This window comes from Uloborus diversus, chromosome 2, assembly GCF_026930045.1.
Source record: "Uloborus diversus isolate 005 chromosome 2, Udiv.v.3.1, whole genome shotgun sequence".
NCBI classification, from domain to species: Eukaryota; Metazoa; Arthropoda; class Arachnida; order Araneae; family Uloboridae; genus Uloborus; species Uloborus diversus.
In genome coordinates, this window is record NC_072732.1 from 30175724 (window position 1) to 30194556 (window position 18833).

General features: G+C 33.2%; 1 protein-coding gene across 1 annotated transcript in view; it reads right to left on the minus strand.

Moving 5' to 3' along the window:
• Positions 1-4946: 4946 nt before the first annotated feature.
• Positions 4947-18833, minus strand: part of LOC129217799 (tubulin beta chain) — a 50652-nt gene continuing 36765 nt past the window's right edge. Inside the window, exons 6-7 of the mRNA XM_054852140.1 lie at positions 9667-9872; positions 4947-5283 (exon numbers count right to left, since the gene is read on the minus strand). Coding sequence (XP_054708115.1) covers positions 5111-5283; positions 9667-9872 — 379 coding nt within the window. The 3' untranslated portion in view covers positions 4947-5110. The remainder of the gene's footprint in view (positions 5284-9666; positions 9873-18833) is intronic.

The following is an 18833-nucleotide window of genomic DNA, read 5'->3' on the forward strand; positions in this document are numbered from 1 at the left end:
GGTTAAGGTACAATACTCTTAGAAGTTACTACCACAAAAATTTGATTTTGCCGATTTCGCTGAAATTGAGACATTGATTCCAAAAAAAGGGAAACAAAACCAATAGTTTGCTCACTTTCTGGTAGTCTACTGGTGTTCCCTATAAATAACTACACAATAAATTATTTGGGCTTCACACTCCTTCTTGGAAATATTTAAGCTGAAAGACAACCCATAAGTCAAAAAAACGCAATTTTGACCATTTTGGCAGCCGTTTTTCTCCTAAAGGGAGAGCACTAGGAACTTATTTCTTTTTTTTTAAGTAAGCTACTGATATGATAGCTATTCACAGGAAAAGAGTTTACTTTTGGTTATTAATTGCATAAAGAGATATCCCGCTGATAGCATATGCATGTTTTCCTCGTAATACCATATGCTTGTGTTCGTCCCCTCAGACTTTACAATAATAGGAAAGAAAAATAATGCATTTATTAATTGTACTATATCTGGAAGAATTTAAAAAAATTAACATATTACTGCATTTAAAAAAATATTTTTAAAAAAATTCTGTATTTTATATTAATATTAGGCATTTGATAAAAACAGAAAATATACTTTTTTTTTTCCAAAACAGAGCAATGTGCATTCATATTTATAAAGTACTAAATATTTTTTTTAAAAATCAGTTTAAAAAAAGGAATTATAAATATTTATCTCACAAGCAATATAAGTTGAATTTAGCATAATATTGAAAATTGATACAAACATTATTTTATTTAGCTGCAAGCATAAGTTCCTGTATTTTTTTTCTTCCCTACAGCAAATACTTTAATCTGATTAGATATGTTTGCAGACACAATAGATACCGAAAGCTTAGATTTACTAATCGAAATAAATGTATGGTATTCTCTTGTAGCCTCAATTGTTGCGGTAAAAGCTAGTCTTTCTAAAAGCAATTCTCTTGTGTTTGCTACATGTTCTTCAGATGCGAAGAAAAATTTGATCATTTTAAAATTGCCTTAACAATAATATATTTTATTCAAATACAAAAGTGACGACAAGCAACAGGCTCTGGGCCCAGCTAGGATAGTCTTTGTCCATTTATCAATCCTGAATGAAGATTAAGAACCCTTCCTAAAACTGCTCACCCAGTTGTATCTAACAGCTACTTCTAGTAAACTATACCAAATGCGTATAAAGCACTGTTGAAGTGGTAATTTTTAAGCCGCTACAGGAACTGAACGATGAACATTTTAACTAAAGTGAAATTTAAAATTTTACAAAAGTAGATCATGCTTTATTGTAGCATATTTCCTTCTAAAACCATAAGCCTTAAGAGTCTGAAATTAATAAATTTTTTTTCGTTCTTTTCATTATGCTTTACAAATTTTTCTTTATTTCTAAATCCTATTTGTGCTTTCTGAAAAAGTAGCTTTTGCCACAACAATTGAGGGTACAAGAGAATGCCATAAATTTATTCCGATTAGTAAATCTGCTTCTGGTATTTGTTGTGGCTGCAAACATATCTAATCAGATTAAAGTATCTGCTGTAAGCTTGCAGCTAAATAAAATTAGTTATGTATCAATTTTCAATATTATGCTAAATTCAACTTATACTGCTTGTGAGATAAATATTTATAATTCCTTTTTTTAAACTGATTTTAAAAAAATTATTTAGTACTTTATAATTATTATATTTAAAAAAATATTATAATACTTTCTATTATTTTTTTAAATGCAGTAATATGTTACTTTTTTTTGAATTTTTCCAGATATAGTACAATAAATAAATGCATTATTTTTCTTTTTTATTATTATAAAGTCTGAGGGGACGAACACAAGCATATGGTATTACATGGAAAACATGCATATGCTATCAGCGGAATATCTCTTTATGCAAATAATAACCAAAAGTGAACTCTTTTCCTGTGAATAGCTAACATATCAGTAGCTTACTTAAAAAAAAAAAAGAAATAAGTTCCTAGTGCTCTCCTTTTAGGAGAAAAACGGCTGCCAAAATGGTCAAAATTGCGTTTTTTTGACTTATGGGTTGTCTTTCAGCTTAAATATTTCCAAGAAGGAGTGTGAAACTCAAATAATTTATTGTGTAGTTATTTGTAGGGAATACCAGTAGACTACCAGAAAGTGAGCAAACCATTGGTTTTGTTTCCCTTTTTTTGGAATCAATGTCTCAATTTCAGCGAAATCGGCAAAATCAAATTTTTGTGGTAGTAACTTCTAAGAGTACTGTACTTTAACCGTTTTCATTTTAAACATTGTAATATTTTTTTTCCTGAATGCCTGGGGGGGGTGACTAATTTTCATAGATATCAAACACTTCTATATTGCATGAGTAGAATTTTTAAGAAAAAAAATTAATTGACATCACTTTCTTGGCATTTTGAGCGGGTGGACAAACTTCGAGGACCCGTATCTCAAAAAATAAGTGGAGCAGGAACCTAAAAATTTGGACTTTAACATGCCTCTATATCATCAATCTGTGTACCAAATTTAAAGAAAATCCGAGTCGGTCATGCAACCCCCATTGGTTGAGTTGGTATGGAATCACTCAATTAAGAAAAGTTTTTCCCTCTGTGCATTTTTAAACATAATCCACTCTGTTGAAAGTTAATCCATGAAAACAGAAACGCTTCTGCTCCATCCGTAGCTGATCTTATGGACTTTTCGGCTGCCAATGAAGATGAACAAGAAGAAGAGGAAACACAACTCGTCTCTTCTTTCAATACTGCATTTAAAAGCTTAATAATGGTGAAAGACTATTTTCTTTATCATAAAGCCCAGGAAAAAACTTTGCAAAGTGTTCCAATCCTGGAAGATGCTGTATTTACTTTGGATTCAATAACTCCTCATTATTGACTATTTTCAACCTAAAGGCCCGAATTCGTTACTTACTGTGTTACAATGATCTATACTGGTGTGTACAATGATGTTCTTTTCGTAAAATATCGCATTTTTACATTTTATAAGCGTCATCGTAGCAACCTTTATTACTATTTTTTTTCCTTATTTGATTTTTGCTTTTTATACATTTCTCGTATTTTACGTTTTCCCATATTTTATGTTTTTGGATTTGAATTGACGTTTTCCCATAGTTTATGTATTTTATGTTTGATTCAGGCCTCTGAGAAACGTGAAATCGGGGTTTCTCTGCAGTTCAAATTAATTTCTGTCTTTAGTGAAAAATATAAATTAAATCAGTCGTATGCCACACGCAAGAGGTTTATTTATTGCAATTGATACCCTCGAACAATATTTTTTGGCAATGTTGACAAACTAAGAACAGCTTTCAAACTAAGAACAGCTTTATACTAGAATGATTTCGAAAAGGAAATCAGAAATTTCAAACGTTTAATGATTTTCTAATTTCATTGTTTTATGAACCGAATGGTTATTTAACTTTTTATATAGAATTCTGTATGAGTTTTAAAAATTTCTTTCTCATATGTATCTTCTTTAAAGCCAAACGGGTCCGAAAATTGTTATTTTCAGGTTACTACTGCATTGCATGTAGAATAATGCTAGCCATTAAGCCATGACAACATAAATCTGTTTTTAAAAAATCCTCTATATTTATTGATGAATGTTTCAAAAGCCCCAACTTTCGGAAACAGTAGACAAACGTTTTTAGGCTCTCCTGCAAAGTAGTGAAACTGTGGCATACGTTTGTCTGGAGCATGTCAAATTTGATGACCAATTTCTTTGATAAAAAAGCAATTTACCCCCTTCATACCGTTACGAGTTATTTTCTAACTTACTATATTGGTCTTCTTCAAATAGCGAAGATCAAACAAAAACATCTGCCACGACTGCAGTCGCAAGTGGTCGCAGCTAAAATGTTGCTGTTTACTTACAGGAAGGATTAAACTATTGATATATGTAAATTTTAACCCACCGGAAGCCGCCGATAAAAGTATATTCCACAATATTTCTCATTATATTTTTAAGATGATAATGTTTTTTTCTTTCAGGTAGTTTCCAATTTTGATAAATTTTAAATTTTTAATTACGATGTAATATGCATCCTATAAGTGTGAAAAACCAATCAGAAATGACTTTTATTAAATTTTAGTCCTCCTCATTGAACGAATGAATTAAAACTGAAGTATAAGGCGTACGTCCGAAAAAAGTAAAAACATAATTGTTCAACAATCTTGGCTTATTTTTGTAAAAACGATTTTTTTTTTTTTTTTCAAAAAACTCTTATGGAGTAAGTTACTACAACTCAAGGGCTAAGTAATTACGGCATGAAATATTTTCTATCTTAAAACTTAAAATTGGCTATTTTTTCCGCCCTTGAACCACTGTGCGCCGTCCTCTGCAGGCGCGGCTCTTCCGGTCCTGAGCACTGTCCCCCAAATCCCACTTCTCCTGGTCGGTGGTGTCATGTCCTACACACACGCACGCTCGCACACTCACACACGCCTTCACACACACACACACACACACACACGCCTACGAGCGTATACACAGGTCTACGCACACACACACAACTATACACACGTGACCGCCGAGATGGGTAGAGTCCTGTGGCAACTCGTGATTGCGCGAAACACATAACATGAATTCAAAATTTCAGAATTCAAATTAAGTTTTTTTTTTTCTTTTTTGCTCATTTCAGAACTTTTTTTTTTCCTCCTTTTATTTCCATGACACTCGATGACGCTTGTTAAACTTTATATTTCATTTAAGTCTGAAATGCAACTGAAATACAGTAAATAAATTTTACTTTCATGTAACTAATTTTTATTTCAATACAAGGAACACATGCAAAAAAAGGTTTCTTCTAGAAGTTTCTAAAGTGTTTGCTTTTTTTTTTTTTTTTTTTTTTTTTTTTTAAGATGCTAACTTTAAAATTAAAATTTAGATTATGTATTTTTGCTCATTTTAGAAGCAGTGAGTAGCACAAGCGAAATAAAACTCTCACTAACAGCAGCATGAATTTTGAAAATACATAAGAAGAGTTCAAATCATTGTAAACAAGAACATTAATTCAGTTTCGAAAGTGTACAGGAAAGCAAATTTCGTGAGCATAAGAAAAAGCAGCATTAAATGCGGTTGAATGTAATGAGAATAAGTATGAATTAATTAACAGCTTGGAAGAGTTCATTTTTTAGGATGCTTCTTCTTCTTCCTCCATTTCTCCTTCCTCTTCTGCTGTGGCTTCTTGGTACTGCTGATATTCAGACACTAAGTCATTCATATTAGATTCTGCTTCAGTAAATTCCATCTCGTCCATTCCTTCTCCAGTATACCAGTGGAGGAAAGCTTTGCGACGGAACATAGCTATTGGAAAAGTAAGTGCAGTATAAGTTAAGCAATGGCAGAACTACATGCAATAAACCGACAGCCGGTTATGACATTCAGAGACTGGTTTCTTCCCCTAAAGCAGAATAATTTGTGATGTTCTGCAACGTAAAATCATTTATCCAAACTTGTTCTGCAAGTACGTCTAGCATTGTGCACATAGAAATGTTATAAAATTAGTTGATCATGAAAACTATAAAATCGACAAAACTTGAACAGGCTGTAAAACTTAAATCGTGTAAGATTCTCCAAATGCGCAGAAAAAACAAATATGTTAAACTTTGAATAAAATATGACAACGTATATAAAGTACAAATTCAAAATGAAAAAAAGGTTAAAAAACCAGCAAACAGCTGTTTCGGCACTCTAAAATACAAGTGCCATCATCAGTGCAATTAAAAACGAAGACAGGTTCAACCCGACTAAAACACAGTCGAGGCGAACATTGGAATGAGAGACGAGTTGTAAAAGATATGAGAGCAGTACCGGAAACGATGACGTCCAAGGTTGCGTCAGAACTACAGAGGACAGTTGCACTCAGGTGAAAACGTCACGGACAAAAAATAAATCAAATAACAGACTTCCAAACATTAGGAAAAGGGGGAGTGCTAGACAAATCATTGACGATTAAATTAGAATTTTTCCATATGTAATATGACTCCCAAAAATCTAAATCATGAATGGACTGACAACGTATATAAAGTACAAATTCAAAATGAAAAAAGGTTAAAAAACCAGCAAACAGCTGTTTCGGCACTCTAAAATACAAGTGCCATCATCAGTGCAATTAAAAACTGTGTTTTAGTCGGGTTGAACCTGTCTTCGTTTTTAATTGCACTGATGATGGCACTTGTATTTTAGAGTGCCGAAACAGCTGTTTGTTGGTTTTTTAACCTTTTTTCATTTTGAATTTGTACTTTATATACGTTGTCATATTTTATTCACTAGGCAGTACAAAGTTTTCGACTACTTTTTATGTATGTTAAGCTTTATCAAAATCACAATATGGGTGTCAAACTGCGTTTTTTTTTGGGGGGGGGGGGAGGGGGGATTTTACATAGTATGAATGAGCATTCAAAATAATGTTAATAAAAAAAATACATATGCTACTAAAGTAATACATTAAATGAGTTCAGTTGCGGTAGCAAAAATGAAATACCTCAAAACTTTCAAAATAACTGAAATATATTCAGGATGCAAAAAGATTGTAATTAACGGTTGTCGTAATTAACTCGGATATCGTCAAAATGGATATTCCGGGTGTCTATACGTTCTTACAACTAAACGGCACGAACTTGAGGGCCACGGATTTGGACAAAAGTGTAGATATAGGTCCATAAGTCATTAATTAACATGAAAAGTTCCACTAAAATGTAAAATTAGGTAGAATTACGGTAATCGGGTCACGGCGATAAATATTTCATTCTGGCAACCCGCTACCTTATCTTGTGGCGACGGAGCAATTTCGGCAACCCTACACCAAAGCTTATTCGCTATTCATTTGGCCAATCAACCATTTCATTCACAACACAAAATTGTAATTTACTTGTCTACTAAATATTTTTCTTTTAATTCCATGGAACAATATTTTTAATTTCCTCAAAGGTGATTTTTTTTCTGAAAACTGGCAACATATGTTGTGTTTTTCAATTTTTAGATCTTACGACCAAACGGCACGACCTTGAGGGTCACGGATTTGGACAAAATTCTAGATATAGGTCCATTTCCACTAGATATGAACGCAGGTAAAGCGGTTTGACTGCATAGGCCCTAGTTTGGCTGCAACGAGGATTCGAAGTTGCTAGTTTGGCTCCAAAAATGCCATGGCATTTCCCGGAATTTCCGACTTAGGTACAAAGAACGTTCTCCAAACACATTTGGTGTCTTTTGTTAGTACAACAAGTGGAAGGGAGAACATTTATTTATTTATGGGGATTATTAAGTTACTTGGAAAGTCGAAACAATTTTTTTTTTTTTTTTTTTTTTTGTGCCACGTGCAATAAATCGGAGCTTTTTTCTCCTCTCCGATTTTTGTTGCTTGTCATTGAGAAACATATTTGATAACAAATGATAAATATCCAGTTAAAGTAACGATAAATACTTTTTACTAGCAGACAATTGATATAAAACGAAAATAATTTAGTTTCATTTGCAAATGATAAATATCATGTAACTATGCTCTTTTTACATTCAAGTTCTTGAAATTAAAAGTAGTATCCAATTGAAATTTGAGAACCACTTATTAACTAGTATGTTGTGGCCATCACGAAACTTTCTTCTATATTTTTCCTTCTTCTGATCCCTCCCCATGCTTGACGAGGAAGCAATATTCCTAACAAAAACAAAATTACACATGCAAAAACTTGACGACCATCCCAATGTCTGAATTATTGCAAAAGCAAAGCAAAGAGCGAAAATTGAAAGTTATTTTAAAAGCCTTGCTTGAATTAATTACAAATATTTTATTTGTTAACAAACATAAGATGGCAACAGTTAAAAATTTTAAATCATTGAGATAATATTTCCGACCATTTCCATACAATTAAAATCACGAGAAATACGCAGACGACAATCTATTACGATTTATCTTTCTTATTGTTGCATTAATAAAGCTATTTTTATTCACTAAAAAAATAATGATAATAAAAATAAATCAGCACCTCTTGGCGCCAAAATTGAACCAAAGCCTGTTTGCATATGGATTCACATATATTCCAAATTTCAGCCAGAACGTAGCATTACTTCTTGAGATAGGGCACTCACAATGGAAAAAAAGAACGAGCGATTGCGCTACCCCCTTTTTAACTGTTGACACCAAAATAAAATCAATAAATATCAGCTTTTATACCCACTAAGGGCTACTTGCCGATAAATTTTTCTTTCATTCCGTTCATTATTTCTTGAGATACAGCAGCCACAATTGACGACAAAAAACGTTCTATAGCTCAACCCCCGTTTGAGTTATTGACACCAAAATTGAATCAGCGCCTGTTTCTGTTGCTGGCAACATATGGACCAAATTTAGTTTGATTCCGCCAGTTACTTCCTGAGGAATAGCAATCACGCGTAACTCAAAAAACGTCCCATTGATCCCTCCCCCTTGGAGGAATTCGCGCCAAAAACCAATGGGCACAAGTTCACATAGAGGCACATATGTGTACCAAATTTCGTTCGATTTCATGCGGTAGTTTTTGCTGTAGAGCGGCCACAAAAAACTGGTCACACACAGACGTGACACACACACACACACACATACACACACACACACACACACACACACACACACACACACACACACACACACACACACACATACACACACACACACAGACAGACAGACATTTTCCAAAAATAGTCGAAATGGACCCAGCACACCTCAAAACGTTCGAATCCGTCAAAATTCGAAATTTGCACGAATCCAATACTTTCTTCTATATATTAGATATAGAAGAAAGTAAAAATAGTATTCAACGTCGTTAATTCAAAGTCACATGCATCTAAATGACTCACACTGTAGTAGAATAGCAGTAAAAGGGATAAAAATGGTAAATCTAATGGAAATTCTATTGCATTTCTGGGTCCAAATTAGCAACTTTGGACCCTCGTTGCGACCGAACTAGGGCCTATGCAGTCAAACCGATTTACCTGGCATCATACCTAGTGGGAATGGACCTATATCTAGAATTTTGTCTAAATCCGTGACCCTCAAGGTCGTGCCGTTTGGTAGTTAGACATATATCCACGTGTGGTAGGTTTGAAAAAAAACTCAATATTCATTCGGGGGCGAGCAAATGGAAATTAAGGCCGATTTTTGAGTGAAATTTTTTTCGCGAATACAATACTTCCTTTTTGGTAAAAGGAAGTAAAAACAAAGCGCTGCGGCAACATTTCCAGAATGTACAGTAGACTCCCGATTATCCGCGAGCGGTTTATCCGCGGGGCGGATTATCCGCGAATCAATCAACAATCACGAACATGTATTTTCGCAGTAAAAAGCGAAAACCAGTGGCAGTTTTTTTTTTTTTTTTGAAAAATTGTAAATTTACACTCAGTTGTTTTTGCTTGATTGATTGATTTGATTTAATATTATTATTATTATTATTATTTTTGTGCGTTCTTCATCGTACATACACTTGTTTGTTAAGTTCGGTTGTGCAAAAATACAAAACATTTGTACTGTACTCTATATATATTTTCACTGTTTGCAGAAAGTGTTATGCATCGATACAGTTAAGAATTTGAGATAGGACAATTTTTACCTGATTTGTCCCCCATTTTAGTCTTTTTGCGGTTATCCGCGATTTTTATTATCCGCGGCACTTGTGCCACCCAATTCCGCGAATAATCGGGAGCTTACTGTACCTGTAAATTGTTCCGAGATGCGTTTGAAGAGCTCTTGTATAGCAGTGTTATTTCCAATGAAAGTGGCGGACATCTTCAGGCCTCTGGGTGGGATGTCGCACACAGCCGTCTTCACATTGTTCGGAATCCATTCTACAAAGTAACTGCTGTTCTTGTTCTGTATGTTCAGCATTTGTTCATCAACTTCTTTCATACTCATCCTGCCCCTGAAAGAGTTTTTAACCATTTGTTCAACTGGAAACTGTTCAAACTTTTTTTGGAATACTGTTTTATTTTTCAAAAACGAACTTTCCTAAAAAAACGCAATGCTTTCAGTAATTCAGAATGAGGTCGTTTCCAAAATTTTAAAAGTATTTTTTTCGGACAGAGCATGCTTAAAAACATAGAATCTCACCATTTTTTAAATAATTTTGTTAAATTTAATATTTTTAAAAAAATAACTTAAATCGGTGCTCTTTCATCGTTTAACGCTTCTGCCGATGACATCACAAATGATGAAATGCCATTCAGTGTTGCCATTCACGGTCCAAAATATTTAATTCGCATCTTTACTCACGTGTATTGGCAACGATATGGTTGGTAGCAAGCGTAGAGCGCAATTGTAATTCGCTTCTTGATTATCATAACGTGGAAATGCGGTAGAAAGATGCGCCATAGTGCATCATTTGTGACGTTATAAAGACCACGCCTTGTTTGAAGAATCTGACACTTTAAAAAATTAATTGAAAAATAACTGTTGGGAAAATGAAAGTATTTTCTGAGTCCATGTTATTTTATTTTGCTTATTCTATCAATTTCAGTAACAAAAACTACTGCTTTTGACCGAAGCATACAACCCCATTGGATTATAATATGGTACTTCACTTCACTATCCACTCCAGGGTCCCCTGTACCTACCACTATTTGTGGCTTTATCGGTTTGATGGAACACAAAACTGCTCTGTTTTTTTGACTGAAAACATAAAGGTCATTTGGTCGTCTGTATATCGTAACAAATATCGGATGATGAATTTCTCTCCAATATGCTATGTTAATTTGCTCATCTATGTTATGTTAATTTGCTCGTCCATGTTATGGTAATTTGCTCCTCCATGTTACGGAGAATTAGTCGTCCATGTTATGGTAATTTGCTCCTCCATGTTACGGAGAATTAGTCGTCCATGTTATGGTAATTCGGTCGATGCAGAGGAATTAAATCCACCAATGGTGGTAAAAATGAAATCATAGAAAAAGAACAAAATCGAATTTGCGAAAATTCGCTTCGAGGTGCTCACCTTTATGCTACGAACTAATTTTGTGCCATATTTCATGGAACTCGGCAGAACGGTCTAGGCGCTGTGGGCGTAACATAGATCCAGACATCCAGAGACACCGACTTTAAGCTTTATTATTAACTAGTGGTACCAGCACGGCTTTGCCCGTAATAGAAAAATTAAAAGGTCTTTTGGTTCGCCTGTATATTTACAAATAATGTATGGTGAATTTTCTCGCCAATAGTAAAAGTATCGTACCCATGTTACGGTTCCACGTTATGATAATTTCGTATCTCGCCAATTGGCTTGTGCCCATGTTGCGGTTCCACGTTATGATAATTTCGTAATTTACTCGTCCATCTCATGATAGTTTTGTTTTAAAAATTGGAATACAGTGGTGGACAAAAGTATAGACTCAATTTCTTTTAATTTTGTTTCGATTACAACATGACTCAGTTTAAATTATTTTCATTGAAGTAAAGATGAATAGTTGAAGAAATAGTTCTAAAATTAGTACATCGTATCAATTAAATTTAAAAAATCATAAAATTAGATAATTTGCAAATTTAATATTTTATCATTACGTGAAACCTGGACAAAAGTATAAACTCAGAGGTAAAAAATTCAGGAATATTAAAAAGTTTCGTTCCAAAATTTTAATTTAACGCCATAGAATGGATAAATGTTGCCATCAGTGATAGTTAAAAGTTTTGTTTTTGGAAATTAATGAGAAACATATAAATGCACCGCTGGACAAAATTATAAACTCTTTTTTTTTTTTTTCATTTTTTCAATCATAATTTAACTCAGTTAAAAAACTTTTTGTTCCAGTAAAGATAAATAAGTGACTAAATATTCCTAAATTCAGTATAACTCATAAACTTTATAAAATAAATAATTTAATTAAAAAAATCTCAACTTTTATATCTTTATAATGCATGAAACCTGGACAAAAGTATCAACTCAAAAGTAAGAAACTCTGAAGTTTGGTAGAATTTTATTCAAATATTTAATCATTTAATAACCAAAAATGAACCAATGCTGAATTACAAAATTAAAAACTTACAATACTGCATAAACACAATTATAAGCTGACAAAATTTTAATTTTTTTTTTTTTTTTTTTTTTTTTTTTTGAGTTTAATCAAGTTACATTTGCAATTACTTCAGCAAAACAAAAGCATAGATTTAGGAAAATGTAATTTTGCACTCGACGTTAAATCCCGATTATCACAAATTTGCCATTTCAACTGCGCTTGCGCGCGGACTTTGCTGATTTCGAAACTCTTCTCAAACTGATTAAAAACATTTTAAATTTGTTAATAAATATGAGATAACAACAGATAAAAATTAGAAATTACAAAAACTTTCTTTGATTTAGTTTTTACGCCTCGGTAAAGATTGAGTTTTGCGTCTTAATTATTAATGAATTTGGAGGCTGATTTTTCTATCAAACAAAGGCCCTTTTCAGGGCCAAATTTTTAACCTCAGAAGAGCGTACTCGAATTGCAGCATCACTTCTAATACAAAGCCGAACCCTCAACCTAAATACAAATGTATAATACTAAGCTGTTTACACCCAACGTAAAATATCCGCAAAAGACGGATATCTGTAATATTCCAATCATTTTTGAAGTGCATAACGTGTTTAACGTTTACGTTAAATAAATATTTCCAAACCAATAAATATTGAAGTGTCATTTTTCTCTTTTCTTTATAAAGATTATCAGTTATTCATATCCGTAGTTTCATATAATGTATCCCGAAATCGCTGTGAAAATATTCTAATCGCATTCATCAATTTGTTGGGACTCTAGCTCAGCCTAAATATAAATAAGTAACACGAAATCTTAAAACAGAAAGCTCAAAAAGCTAAGTCTACGAGCAAGCGCAGTTGAAATGGCAAATTTGTGATAACCGGGATTTAACGTCTAGTTAATTTTGCTATTAACATGGATAAATTGAAAAAAAAAAATCAATATTTGAAACGTTTTAAAAATTAACACTGCATTAAATCTAGCCATTAGTGTAAACTACAAACATTTAAAAACGAGTTGGGCCCCCCGTTTTCTGAATTATCTCGAATATGCGGCTGGGCATGTAGATTTCACAAGAGTTTCTAACAGCTGCAGTGACATATGGTTGCATGCTGAAAGTATTGCCCTTTTTAATTCCCCTGTGGTTTGGTACTGGTGCCGATCATGATAAACTTTGCGAACCGTGGTCCCCCAAAGATTTTCAATCGGATTAAGATCCAACTACGAGCTGGCCATTTGATTACTTTGATACCCCAGCGCTTGAGCCATTCTTTTATACTTCTCGCTGTGTATGTACACTCGCGTTATCTCGCTAAAATGACCAGTTTACCTCCAGGAATCAGATGAGCAAAAGGTAAGAGATGATCTTCCAGTATTAATTGGTAATCTTCAGCGTTCTATCTTCCATTAAGAAATGCCAATCCTGCTTTACCATGCTAAAAGAGTTATTTATCTTTACTGGAACAAAAATTTTTTTAACTGAGTTAAATTATGATTGAAAAAAAAAATGAGTTTATAATTTTGTCCAGCAGTGCATTTATATGTTTCTCATAAATTTCCAAAAACCAAACTTTTAGCAATCACTGATGGCAACATTTATTCATTCTATGGCGTTAAATTAGCATTTTCGAACGAAACTTTCTCGTAATCCTGGATTTTTTACCGTTGAGTTTATATTTTTGTCCAGGTTTCACGTAATGATAAAATATTGAATTTGCAAATTTTCTAATTTTATGAAATTTTTAATTTAACTGATAAGATGTACTAATTTTAGAACTATTTCTTCAACTATTCATCTTTACTTCAATGAAAATAATTAAAACTGAGTCATGTTGTAATTGAAACAAAATAAAAAAAAATTGAGTCTATAATTTTGCCCACCACTGTAGAAAAAGAACCACATCGAATTTTCGAAAAATCGCTTCGAGGTGCACACCCCCATGCTACAAACTAACTTTGTGCCAAATTTCATGAAAATCGGCCGAACGGTCTAGGCGCTATGCGCGTCACAGAGATCCAGAAATCCTCCAGACAGAGAGACTTTGAGCTTTTATTAGTAAAGATAAAGATAAAGATAAAGATTACATTATTCGTGGGGTTCCCTGGTAAGTATGATACATAAATGTCCGAATTGTGCTGTATTACGCTAAATCAAAGAAGGAATAATTATAGCTTTGATTGTCGAACATTTTATTTAAAAATTTTTAAAAAAAGTTATAGTCAGTTTAATGTGTATTACATTACTGGGGGGCTAGCACCCCCTGCTCGTTATCGATCAACAACCCCTTGAAACTGCAAGCAGTTTCCTTCCCAAAATCCTCCGTCACTGCTCTCGTTCATTTCGCATGTGCAGTTTAATGAGCTAATCTATATATATATATAAATCTCGTGTCACGATGTTTGTTCGGGGTAAACTCCAAAACTATACTCAACCGATTTATATCAAATTTCATACCTATGTGTAATTTGGTCCAACTTAAGAGATAGGATAGTTTTTATAATTTTTTTATCGCAAATTAAATATTAATTATACAATAATAGTGTGTACTAATTGTTTATTTCTAAAAATTCCTAATAGACGGCGGTGTAAGTTAATTAATCGATATAACTCTAACATCATTTGACTTACTGCGAAAAACAATATACTAAAAAAAACCCCGAAACGTTACTTATCCTTTTCGTAGAACGTTCAGGGATTTTATAGGTTTTTATTAACTTCTTGAGAAAATCAACTATCTTTGTCAAAACGTTTCCTGAATTGCTACAAATTTCAGAAATGCAGATTTCTCACTTTTGTCAAAAATATTTTTTCCCACCAGTATCAAGATTAACTAAACCTATTTAATAAATGTATCGGTTGCAGCTCGATTACGAAAAATGCATGGATCACAAAGCTTTGGAAGAATTGCAGACGAGTTGCATTCGAGCTACTTGCTTGAGAGTCTGTCTTAGCTTTGGCAATGATTGCATTAAGGCTATGAGCGCTTTCTTGGATATGCAGGAAAGTGTCAAGCTATTATATTAAGCCTACGTTTGGCCTCTTTGAAGATGCCAGACACATTACCGGCTTTAACCAAGAAAACTACTGAATTCTTCAAAAAGAATCCAGGATAATTTCTGGAAGGTTAGTGAAGTTGAGCGGAAAACATTTCTTTTTTTTTTCTAAGACATTTTAATAGCATTAGTTCTTGCAAAGATACGGTCGCAACAGAAAATTGCATTGTCAGGCATTACTGCTAGAAATTGTTTAGATGGTAGACGAACAGCACATTCAGCTTTAAAGTTGCCTATTAGACATTCATAAACCAAACGCAGTGGATAAAATTAAAGAAAAAACGCGGAATGGCTGTAGTGTTGCAAAAGAGTGCAATTAAAAGTTGGGATAAGTACTATGGTACATGAGTAAAAGCATTCATCTGAAGCCATGGGCGGATTTATGGGGGGGCAGAGGGGGGCAATGCCCCCCCAGTTTTGGGAGGACTTTATGAAGTAACAACACATCTTCCAAAAAATTTTTAACATTATTTTTCTTTTTTGACTAGTTCAGAAGGGCATGGGTGAATTTATAGGAGGGGGCCATAGGGGCAATGCCCCCCAGTTTTGGGAGGACTTTAAATAGTAACAACACATCTTCCAAAATCTTAAAACAAAAAATCATTATTATTTTTCTTTTTTTTGAATAGTTCAATGAAAATGAAGAGGATAGTGAATGTCCTTTTCTGATGGGAGAAAAGAAAAAAAAAAGAACATTAAATACAAATAGTACAGCTGTCACTGGGGTGCTGAAAATATGCCTAAATTCACTATTTTGGACTGAAAACCATTTGGGCAAGTATACAAATGAAAATATAGTCAAAACGAGCTATGCATTCAGCTGCAACACTTATAATAATTGACGATCATTTTTAAATTAGAACCTAAAACAAAGGGAACTCCCCACTCCCACACTTGCGCTAACAGAACGATCTGCTCGTAATGATTTGTTTTCCTTCTTTTCAGAATGTTTATTTTCAATTTGCGTGATTTCAAAAACTAGATATTTTGTGTTGTTTCAGACGAAAGATTTTGAAGAACCTTCTGGATTCACACGTTCAGATTGGTAAAATTGTAAAAATCCTTTAACCGTAAAAACTGACGAACTTTCGTAAAAATTACAAAAATCTGCAGGTAATTGGGCCAGATTTGCCTATAACATAAACAAGCTATAGCTTCGGGCCACTGCTTTGAAGTGGGTCCGTAAAAAATTGCATGATTTGTTCCTTGAAAAATGGAAAGTGCTTGAAAAAATTAATTTCATCTTCAAGTGCTTGAAAACCTTGAATATTTGGAAAAGCGTGGCTGCAAACCTTAAATTTTAAATTTCTAACAAATGGTAGGGGGAGGAATGCCAAAATATGTCAAATTTAGCTCCTTGCTATATCGTGCATCAAAAGTGTAAAAATCATGGTTCTTACGTATGTAACATATTACTTGAAATAAATTTTTGTGACTCATATGTTTCATATCTTGCTATTTATTTAACCCCGAATGCAGTATTTTGGAAATTCTTTTGCATTGATTGCTTTTATCTTGCTTCTACTGCATATTGTTAATCCGTTTAGCCCGGAAAAAATGATACACTACCTCTATTCCTGTTCGTTTTCTGCACTGCTTATAATTTAAAAAAAAAAAAAGGTTGTTGTAATGAGAGAATTCTATAGTTTATTTTTTTCTTTTAAACTTTAAATAGCTGGGGTTTTTTTTTACAAAGTTTGAATAATACTGTACAACTGTATAATCTAGTGCTTAATTTCAGAGATTGGAAAGTGCAAATGAAGTAGGCACAGTATAACCTACTAGGGCTCTTGGGCTAAAACCAGGGCTGCGGAGTCGGAGTCGGAGTCGAAGAGTCGGAGTCGGACTGATTTTGGAATAAAAGAGTCGGAGTCGGAGTCGTTAGAAAACATGCCGACTCCGACTCCGGGCTTCTTTTTTTCTTTCCTTTTCACTGACTCTCCTTGCATTTTTTAAAAATTGATTACAGGGTTGGCCGGATTGGACCCAATTGGGTCGGACCCAATGGGTTTTTTTGAAAAAACCCATTTAAAAAAACCCATTATTTAGCCCACGTTTGGGTTTTTTTAATTTTTTGGGAAGTTTTTTAAAAAATTAATTTAAATACTTTCACAATTTAAACTTCTTTTTCATTTCTTCTTCACCACAGACATTGGACATAAAAAATGAATTTTTTAAAATAGTATTTCTCAACTCTTAACAGCATTAAAAAAATGTTTCAAAGATTTTAAATAAATATATTTAACTTTTTTCTTTAACTGATAAATAAATGGACTCAAATTATTTTGACTAAGTCCTGTCACGTCTGATTTTCCCAATATTTGCAGATTGTACATAGGATACTACTCTAGCTAAAAGGCTTTCATGTGAATTATTTCCTGCAAACAAACACTTCGCAAATCTCGAATAAACACAAAATATATTTTTTAGAAATTAACAGGTTTTTCAAACGGTCGGGCAGAACACAGAACAGGATGTACAGTATTTTCATTATCTTACGAAAAAGTTTAATATTTCTTAGTTTGTACACAGAAATAGAAAAACTGGCAACATAAAATTGAAAGAAATATCTTGATTAAGCTGGAATTCAGTAAAAAGGGAGTAAAAACTACTTGAGGTTCTACAGTAGTTTTGCATAACAAAATAAAATACAGGAAATTAAAATGCAAAAAAAAAAAAAAAAAGTAGTAGCAATTAAAAACCAGGGGTCGATCCAGGTTTTATTTTTTGGGTCCCCATTTTGTGAAAAGGCAAAATATTTTTGTGAAATTTCGTTATTTTTGTGAAAAAGCAAAATATTTTTGTGAATTTTCTTTGCTTTTGTAAAAAAGACCTTCTCGTGATTTTTTTCTTGGAAAAGATTATATTAAAGCATTTTTAGCTGTCGTATCGTTATAGAAAAGCCCTAGACAGGTTTCAGGGGTGATTGCAAGTTCTTGAAGAATACATGAAAGCAGTCAAGAGAAAATGCGCTGGGGGAGCGGGGAAGTAAGACCCTTAACATTTTATTCGTAATTTGACACATACATTACATTTATTGCTTTTTACAAATATACATATGCAAGGCACACTTTCTTAAGGTGAAAGTCTCACAACAGATTTCCTGTTTGCCCCTCTCAAATACTTTAAGAGCAATGAAAATTGCACATGCTGCTGAACGTAATGATAACTCCTAATAAATACAATATGAACAGACTCAAAGATATCACATATTTCTTAACACAGAAGTGAAATACTCATTAAAGATTCCATGTATGTGTTTGAAAAACTTAAAAGTAATTAAAACCCAAAATAATACTGCACCAGCATTCAGCGTTTAATTTTTTGACTTTTGACGTTCTTACAGAGTAGGTATTTCGTTTAAAACTTTGCAATTTAATGATGTTAATAAATATATAAGAAATTTTATTTGTTTGCCTCTTAACAAGGTACAGTAAACATCAAAAATGCGAAAAATTCGTTTACCATGGCCGATGTAAGGAAATTAAGATCTTCAAAACAAATAAAAATATAAAAACAGCATGTAAATATGTTTATTTTAAGTAAAGTTATTTTAGAATTGGATTTTGAAACTCAACACAAATTAATACTAAATATATATTGCGTAATCAAAGTAAAATTTAAGATTTTCCTGAAAACAAGCTACCAATCACAATTTTCCCTCTCCCGTCCCCCTTCTGACGCTCTCAAGCAAAAACACCTCATGCAGCAAGCAAAAAGATAAGATGGGGGAAGGTGGAAGAGGCTCCCGCGTAGATGCGTACACATTTGCGGTTAAAAAATATTGTGAAAAGGTTGCCTTTTTATAAATTTTTGTGAAGGGG